The 9,498-nt window shown below is 36.1% G+C and overlaps 1 protein-coding gene across 2 annotated transcripts in view; it reads left to right on the top strand.

The window, feature by feature from the left end:
- Positions 1 to 222: 222 nt before the first annotated feature.
- LOC150077888 (uncharacterized) overlaps positions 223 to 9,498 on the top strand; it is a 66,300-nt gene continuing 57,024 nt past the window's right edge. The window contains exon 1 of one of the 2 annotated variants that reach the window (XM_090384859.1): positions 223 to 283. In XM_090384859.1, the coding sequence (XP_090240985.1) occupies positions 269 to 283 (15 nt within the window). In that variant the 5' untranslated portion in view covers positions 223 to 268. Of the gene's footprint in view, positions 284 to 9,226; positions 9,389 to 9,498 lie in introns of those variants that run through there. The other variant, XM_090384858.1, reaches the window with a different exon arrangement.

Genomic DNA, 9,498 nt, shown 5'->3' with positions numbered 1-9,498 from the left:
AACTGCAAAAGAAAAATAAACTTTAAAAAAAAAAAAAAAAAAGCTGTAGCTGATTTTGCAGAATCAACTGATTGGCAGCTAGTTAGACTAAAGTTTGTGTTCTTAATAAATTTAGTGAAAAATAATCAGAAAAATTGTTACATCAAAGGAAGTTATGCTGGAGTCACAGATTAGATAGAATCTTTGGAAGGGAGAGTTTTCATTGCGTAACACAGTTTGGCAGGTTTCGCCACTAGCTGATTGCACGAAGAAATTTTAAAAGAAATGAATGTCATATAGCTCAGTAAGTAAATGATGCATATTTGTGTTATCTAATCGAGTTTCTATACGGAATATACTACTAATATTTCTAAATTGTAGTAGTAGAGCCTAATTATTCCACATTCTTCATAGATGTGCGCTTTATGAAAAACGAAGGGGGAAAAATTACGTCATGTAAGCAGCTGAGTGACGTGAAAACATGCCGATTACATTATATACCTTCAGGCACTACCCTATGAGTTAAGGAATCATTGTAATATTACATTAGATGTTCAAGATATAGTAAATTTATGTATATTTATTACCTGCCCATATAATATATTCACTCCATAAAATTTACAATCCATCACCTATGATTTATTTTTCGAGGACCAAGTAATGCTATGGTTTTTGCTACAGAGGTACTGTGAATGTGCTTGTATGTAGTTTTTTTTTTTATTATTAAAAAAAAAAAAAAACATACATTTATCATTTGATTTTCTTGGTATTTGCTCTTGTAGTATGGTGTTACAATATATTTTTAATGAGTAATTAATTCAGTCGTGTGAGATATTTTTCTTTGAAAACAAAGTTATTCAACCAGAAGTTTATCCTGGATTTTAAAAGTTTTAATTTTTGGATCATATATTAGGATAAGGTATAAAATTAAAATATGAAATTTGCACTTTTTTATTAGGTGCCTTTTATTATGTTCACAGAATCAGTGATTATTATTATTTATTAATTAGGAGTGTGCAACATTTCTCATTTAGTCCTAATGAAAAGAAATAAAAAGGGAGACCGTTTTCTAAAAGAATTGCGTGCTGCATTGAAGGAAAGACGAAGAAAAGGAATGTGTCAAGATTTGGAAGAAAGTGATGATGGTGATGATTCATCTTTGGAAAATTCTACCACCAGCAACAGTAGTAATACAGATGAAAAAACTGGACTGGATGATTATCATTATGAGTCAAATGGCTTCACTGATCAGACTTTAGATTCTGTTGAAAGTGTAGATAAAATCTATACCAAAAATCGGTTGGTAGATAATCAGGATATTGCTTTGGGAGTCATACACAAAAATACCGATGGCACTGGCAAACCTATATTAAAACATGTTGCTGGTACTGCACAAAAAACAGAATTGATCGAACGGCACAATGAGAAAAGTTCTCAGAGGTCATTATTACAAGCAGGTAAGGAGATTTGAATGTTGCTTTTTTTGTAGCACTGAAAATTAAAAGCATAATTAAACCTGTTAATACAATGTTAATTTTGCAATCAAAAATACTACACCCATTGACAAAAAACAAATTTATATTCTGAACGGTTTTGCTCTCATGACAGAAAATGTCATATCCTGTTATAAACCTTTTTTACATTATTGTTGTAACATTCACCATAAACACACCTTGAAATATTTAGTCAGTCCAATGAGTAGGTTCCCCCACCAAGAAACAGACTTTTATTCCATATTGTTTTGACCACTTTCTGTACACATACTTTATTGGCTCACTACACAAACTGCTGTTAATAACTTCTGAATTATCATTTGTTATACATATAGGACATGTTTGTGCATCCTTTTAAATTTTATTCATTCCATTCATTTTAATATTACGTTTATGAAGAAAAGTCAGTACCACTTTAAGTTTGGGAAGTTTTAAACCTTTCTGGGTTTATCCAGTTTTGCAATACAATAAAGTTTTATTAAAAACTAATAAAGAATTAAACTGAAACTTAGAGAATATCATGGAAGTGTCAACATGCATAAACATACCCAGGGGGAGGGGATAGATTAAAATAATTTGGGGGAGTCCCCCCAAATATCTATACAAAATAATTAACATTAGCATTAGCATTAGTAGAGGCATATGATGCAAGAAAGCAAACTTATGCAGCATCAGCAAAAAAAAAAAAAAACTTCCACTTCACCCCTCCATTCATTTGAAATACCTGTCCAGCTGAGCCTTGAATTTATTTAGGCTATCAACTTCCACAACAAGGGATGGAAGTCTGTTCCACCAACCAACTACCTGCTGGCTAAAGGCAAATTTCTGCACACTATCTTACATCTGTCTTTCCTCAATTTGAATTTATGCCCTCTCAGGTGATTATTGCGAGCAAGAGGAAGAATCCCATCAGCATTGAGCATGCTCAAACCATTCAAGGCTTTATACACCTCTATCAGATCACCTCACCGGTGCCTAGTCTCCAGACACTGTAATTTGCAAAACTTAAGCCTTTCTTCGTAAGAGCAACCTTTTGTTCCATTCACTAATCTTGTTGCCCTTCTCTGTACTCGTTACAGCAGCTCTACATCCTTCTTGAAATGTTGCCTCCAGACCTGTATACAGTACTCAAGGTGTGGCCTGACCATTGCCTTATACAAGGGAATAATCACCTCCTTATCCCTGCTAGAAAAATTCTTGTATATCATTGACAAGACACCATGTGCTACTCTTGCAGCCCGTCTGCACTGCTCAGAGAACTTCATACCTGCCTGCACAACCACCCCCAGGTCCCTTTCATTCTCTACCACTGTCAGTGTAGTACCACAGAGTTGATACATTGTTCTGGGGTTGCTGTTTCCCATATGTAGTACTTTACATATGTCAATGTTAAACTTCATTTGCCACCTCTCAGCCCATCTGCTCAACCTTTCCGGATCCTGTTGCAGCAGCATAGCATCAATAGTGTCCTTAACAACCCTGTCAACCTTTGTATCGTCTGCAAACTTGGACATTAAGCTTGATATACCATCATCAATATTATTTATAAATACAGAAAACAATAATGGACCCAACACTGAACCCTGAAGGACTCCACTAATAACATTAGTCCACGATGAGCAGTGTCCATTGATTACCACTCTCTGTCTTTTCTCCCTCAACCATCCCTTTATCCATAGCAGCAATTTGCCTCCAGTGCCACACTGCTCCAATTTGTGCAGCAGTCTTCCATGTGCAACAGTATCAAAAGTCTTTCTAAGATCCAAGTATATAATATCAGAGTTATTCCCTTCATCTAGTTCTTTTGTGACTGCATCATAGTATCCAATCAAATTGGTCAGGCAAGACTTCCCCTTAACAAAACCATGCTGTGTCCGAGCTATAACTGAAGTCTTGTCTAGATGATCCTGCAGTGCTTCTTTAACCAGTGCCTTCATTAATGTTCCTGGAACAAAAGTTAAACTCACGGGTCTATAATTACTTGTTCAGCCTTTGATCCTCCTTTGTGAATTGAGGTCACATTTGCACATCTCCAGTCTATGGGTACCTCCCCTGAGTCCAAGGAAGCTCTCATAATTATGGCTAAGGGTTTGCTTTTATTTGCAAATATAGGATGACAGTTCATGACAAATACGATGTTTTCTAATCACTAAGGGATCACATTCATTATTAAAATAGCAAGTTCACTACTTTTTTTTTTTTTTTTGTAACATATAAACATGATTTAACAACTGTATACAACCAGTCCCATAGAAAGATAGGATGGGTGATACAATATAATATAAGGAGAGACAATTAAATTGAAAGAAAATAGTTGTAGGACAGATACATAAGACTGCTTTTGGGGAGTACAGTGTGTACAGACAGTATAGGAAGGGAGGAGGGGTTATGCTGTTACTTAAGAAACATAAAATCTAAGGCATTGTATCCAGTTTACATGGTGGACAGTGCAACGTTGAGTCAGTTTGGTGTGACATAAGCACTGGGAAAGTAAAAATGAGGGTGGTAGGATTGTGTTATAGGCCTAATGACTCTGATGATTACAACGAACAACTGTAGAGAGAAATAGAGTGGGCCAGTAAATCAGAATGTCTTATAATGGAGGATTTTAACTTTCCAGATATTTACTGGAATTTGTTGGTCATTTGCACACTAGCAAGACTTTTGTGGATTTATTGGATGATTATTTTCTACAGCAGCATGTTAATGAGCCAACCAGAGGGAGTAATACTCTTGATCTGATTATTAGCAGTGATTATTCATGTGTTAAGAATCTGCAGATAAAGGAACCACTAGGTGGCAGTGATCACAGCATACTGATGTGGAATTTACTTAAAGATGTAACTACCATCAGGGGTAAACAAAAGTGTTTTGCTTTCACAAAGGTGACTACAGCGGTCTCAGACAGTTTTTAAATTCTATATGCTAGAACCAACCAATAATGCTACCAACAACAAATTCTAAATGGGAAGCAATTAAGGAATTAATCTTGGAAGCTACTAGGCTTTTCATACCAACTAAGAAATACTGTTCAAAGTTTAGGCCTAAATGGATGTCAGATGAACTATTGAGACACGTGGCAGAGAATAAAAATGCATAGGATGCATATAAATTATCAGACAACACTGGTCAAAGAAGTATAGTAGGATTATCTAGACAAGACTGCAGTTATACAGGTCTCTCTGGAGTGAGTTCTAAGGCTCATACTAAAGAGAAATTTGGACAACAAGTACAATAAAGAATGCGCTCACCATTTATTGGGGAAATAAAATTAGTTACAAAATTTGTCACTGTGGTGCGTAACTATCTTAGTTACGATTATGCAGATAACTTACATTATTTGCATAATCGTAAGTTATTGTCACAGCACCACTACTCAGCTCTATAAATGCATCAGGTATAAAGCAAAGCACTGTATAAAGCAAAGCAGTCTCTTCAAAATCATACAGTAGATGTTTGCCTGCACTACAGCAGCAGCAGCAGCAATGCCAACAACGTTGCAGGAAAAGGCACTATTAGTGAAGCTGTACTATCAGAACAGCAACAATGCAGCTGCAGCTACCAAAGAATTCCACATCAGAAACCATAAGGCATGGACCTATCACTGTTTGTGCTGTCCGCAAAATGATTGTGAAATTTGAAGCAACAGGACATCTTGGTGTTCAACCAGGTAGAGGTCGAAAATGAGTGGACTCCTCTTGTGTTGAAGATGTGGCTATGGCTCTCGTGGATTTATCAAGTCAATCTCCATGTGGTAGCGCAAGTGTGCCAGCTGTTTCTGGAATACAGCATATCCAGAAGTGAATATGCTGTATTCTACTTTAATGCATCAGGTGTTGCAGTACTATGTTACAAGATGCACATGCTACGGCAGCTAAAGCATGGTGATGCAGATATTTGTTTCACACATGCACTTCAGTTTCTGGCACAAATGACAGTGGATATCACTTGGCCATGGAACATCCTTTGGAGTGATGAAGCCCACTTCTGCCTAAATGGAAAATTGAATATGCACAACTGTCGCATTTGGGCAACAGAAAACCCTCGAGTTATACAAGAACATTCCATTGACCTGTTGCATTCTCCAAAAGTGACAGTTTGGTGTGGATTTACAGCCACATTCATGATTGGGCCATATTACCTGTTTTTTGAACAGGTAACACCGACTGGTCCCCGCACCTGTTCCGTCACTGGACAGCAATATGAAATGTTGGCAGATTTCGCAATACCAGAGCTGCAACAACGTGGGTGCCTTCAGGATACCATATTCATGCATGAGAAATGGCTGATAACCCATTTGTGAACGGGTTGTCAGCCATTGTTTCCAGACACCTTGGCCACCCTGATCACCAGACCTCACCCTGTGTGACTTCTGGTTGTGGGGTTTTTTGAAGAACCAGGTGTATCGAGAAGGATGTCAACCTCTGGCAGATCTGAAGGACAGCATTAGTTGTCATGTGCTGTCTATTCTAGTTGACATGTTAGGTTCTGCTGTAGAAAATGCTGTTCTTCGAACGGAAACTGTCGTTGATCAAAATGGAGGACACATTGAACAATTGTAGTGCTGTCCGAGTGATTTGTATTTCCATACCATATAGTGACAAATTTTGTAACTAATTTTTTTTTCCAATAAATGGTGAGTGCATTCTTTATTGCACCCGTTGTCCAAATTTATCTTCAGTACAAGCCTTAGAACTCATTCCAGAGCCCTCTACATAGGGATAACTTTAATTTTAACAACCCTGTAGTTTAAACTCAGCATGGGTTTGTGAAGGGGAAGTCTTGTCTGACCACTTTGATTGGATGCTATGATGTAGTCAGAGAGGAACTGGATGTAAAACATAATTTTGATATCATATACTTGAATTTCAAGAAAGCATTTGATACTGTTCCCCTTGTTGTTTTCTATATTTATCAATGATATTGATATCACTGATAAATATAGTTATATCAGGCTTATGTCCAAGTTTGTAGACAATAGAAAGGTTGGCAGGATTCTTAATGACAGTACGCTACTGAAACAGGATCTAGAAAAGTTGGGCAGATGGGTTGCGAGGTGTCAACTGAAGTTTAACATTGACAAATGCAAAGTACTGCATGTGCATAGCAGTAACCCCAGACTGACGTACCAACTGTGGTACAACACTCAGGATGGAGAATGAATGAAGTTTTGTGAGCGGTGCAGATAGGCTGCCAGAGCAGCTCATGGGATCTTGTCAATGATAAACAGGAATTTTGCTAGCAGAGATAAGGAAATGGTTATTCCTTTGTATAAGGCAATGGTTAGGCCACACCTTGAGTACTGCATACAGGTCTGGAGACCTCATTTTAGGAAGGATGTAGAGCTGCTGAAATGAGTACAGAGAAGGGCAATGAGATTGGTGAGGGAACAAAGAATTGCTCTTACCAAGAAATGCTTAAGTTGTACAAACTGGAGACTAGGCACCTGCGAGGTGATCTGATTGAGGTGTATAAGGCTTTGAATTGTTTGAATTGTTTGAGCAAGCTCATTGCTGATGAGATCCTTCCCCTTGCTCAGATTACACAACTGAGGGGGCATAAACTCAAATTGAGGAAAGACGTTTGTAGAATATATGTGCCGAAATTTGCTTTTAGTCAGCAGGTGGTTGATTGCTGGAACAAATTTCCATCTGTCATTGTGGAAGTTTGATAGCTTAAATAAATTCAAGGAAGAAGTGGACAAACTTTTAGAGTGAAAGGATGGGTGAAATGGGAAGGCTTTTTTTTTTTTTTTGGCTGATGCTGTATAAGCTTGCTTTCTTGCATCATGTGCCTCTACTAATGCTAAAAGTGGCAGTGCATGTAGTTTTGAATTAAGATGGGTATGGATACATGCCACATTCCAAATATGCTTCAAAATGTTACAGTCCCTAGTTTTCTACTGGAGGAGGTCTGAAAGGGGTCAGTATTGAATCCTCCCCTGTTCACAATAAACCACACAGCATAGGAACTGCCAAGCACAGTTGACACAGCACTGTTTTCTTGATGATCACACCATCTCTTGTTGATGATTGCTGGATCTCTTGCCATTCTCAAAACATGCAGACAATCGAGAGAAAACGTATCATTAATAAAGTTTGCTCATGAGCAGAAGCAAATGGATTCCAGTTATCCTTTCAGTGGGCATTGAAACAATTTTAAGAGGTATGCTTGTTTTCATTCAGTTTCCATCTTGGGCAAGTACACTTTAGTTTCTCTAGAAAGGTAGTTTTCCAATTGATAGAGACCAAAGGGTCTCCAAGAAAGAAATTGAATGTAAAAAATTTATATAATTTTCAAATTATATCAAACTTTATAGCTTTACTTTTCTGAATACAACTTTACCTTTGTATGGACCCAAAAGTATAAGGTTAAAAATTCTTTTAGTGGGGAGGTGACCTTTTAGAGAGGGGGAATTGAAGTTGCACTTCCAACGTATAGTATATGAGCATAAATTTTTCATGTGTCTGTTATTAAAATTTTATTTGTATACTTGATGCACCACAATATAACATCAAAACTTTTTTTTGTTTTACATTATATCTTGATGGGACGCTTTATTTTATTCACATGCACTTATCTGGCACTTAAATCTTTGTCCTATGAGCACTTTACATCGTCTATTCATTCTGATATAACTTTTTTCAGGTTACAAAGATTTGTGTAAAGATAGCATGAAAGAAGATAGAAAAAATGAACTTGAGATAAATGTGAACAAAGAAAATATGCCAAATCCATTGCAACATTTGCTGTCACTCAATCTTGGTGATTCCACTTTAACTGATGAGCTTAATCCAGGAAATCATATATCAGAAGGAATTAGCAATTCAGATTATCTTTGGTCAGAAAAGAAAAAGCCAAAAAAAACTGTGAGATTTGCTCTAGATTGTAGTAGTATAGATTCCATTTTGTTAGATAAATCTAGTAAAAACAAATCTTTTGAAGGTGATAATTCAGTTATAACAGATAAACAATATTCAAGCAGTGAAGATGAAGAATTGCCTGAAAAACTTCTTTCACCAGGATGTACTGTTGGTAAAGAAAATAATTTTAGCTTTTCTGATTGTCCAGCAGTTCAATTACAGAGCTTAAAAAAGCATGAACAAAAGGATGGATCTTCAAGGGTAGTGAAGAATGTTGACTTGTTATCTAAAGATGCCATTTCTACAAATGAAGGTATTAAAAACCTAACAGAAATTAATTCATTTAGTGCAAACAGTAAATTGACAAATTCTCAAATTAGTACTGTAAAAGACAAATATGCATCAAGCAGCTTAAGTAGCTCTGAAAAATACTTCAAAAACAGTGGACAGCATAATTTATCACAAATGGATATTATGGATGAATTACCTTCAAATTCTATTAGTAATACAGCACCTTTAAAGGATCCTGATGTGAAATCAAATGTTAATAATGCTGAAACAGAGAATACATTAGAACAGTATCAGGATTCAGATATGGTTATTGGCATCGAAAAATGTAAAGTTGAAAAATTGTGCAGAATTAAACCAGTGAGCAGTGATATCGATGATTCTAATTTTGGGATTCTTTCATGTACTTCTAGTCAGGAGCAGTTGACAGTGACAAATATGTCATATGCGGATGACAAAATATCAGGAGAATGTGAGAAATTTATGAATTGTAGTGATATAAAAGATGGTTCATCGGAAGATAATCATGATGAAATTCTATTTGTGGGAAAAGATCACCAAAATTTCATCAAGAAATCACCAAAAGATTCATTGAATAACATTACAGCAAACACTAGTATTTCAATTTCATTTGACAACAAAAGCAGTACAGTATTAAAAGACATAGAAGTTGCAAATGATTCTATTTCATTAGCTGCAGATATGGAAATACGAACAAAACACAAGATTAATGATTTGGAATTGGAAAGTGACAGTTTTACTGAGGTAAATATGTTTTTCATTAATTTAGTTTTATCAGATTGCTTCAAGATATTATGTTTTAGAGTATTTAGCTATACTTAATTTATCTAAATGGATATATATCATCAGGGCTG

Source organism: Mastigoproctus giganteus, chromosome 11 (genome assembly GCF_048544385.1).
Source record: "Mastigoproctus giganteus isolate SK-2022 chromosome 11, ASM4854438v1, whole genome shotgun sequence".
NCBI classification, from domain to species: domain Eukaryota; kingdom Metazoa; phylum Arthropoda; class Arachnida; order Uropygi; family Thelyphonidae; genus Mastigoproctus; species Mastigoproctus giganteus.
This window is presented reverse-complemented; position numbering and strand designations above follow the sequence as displayed.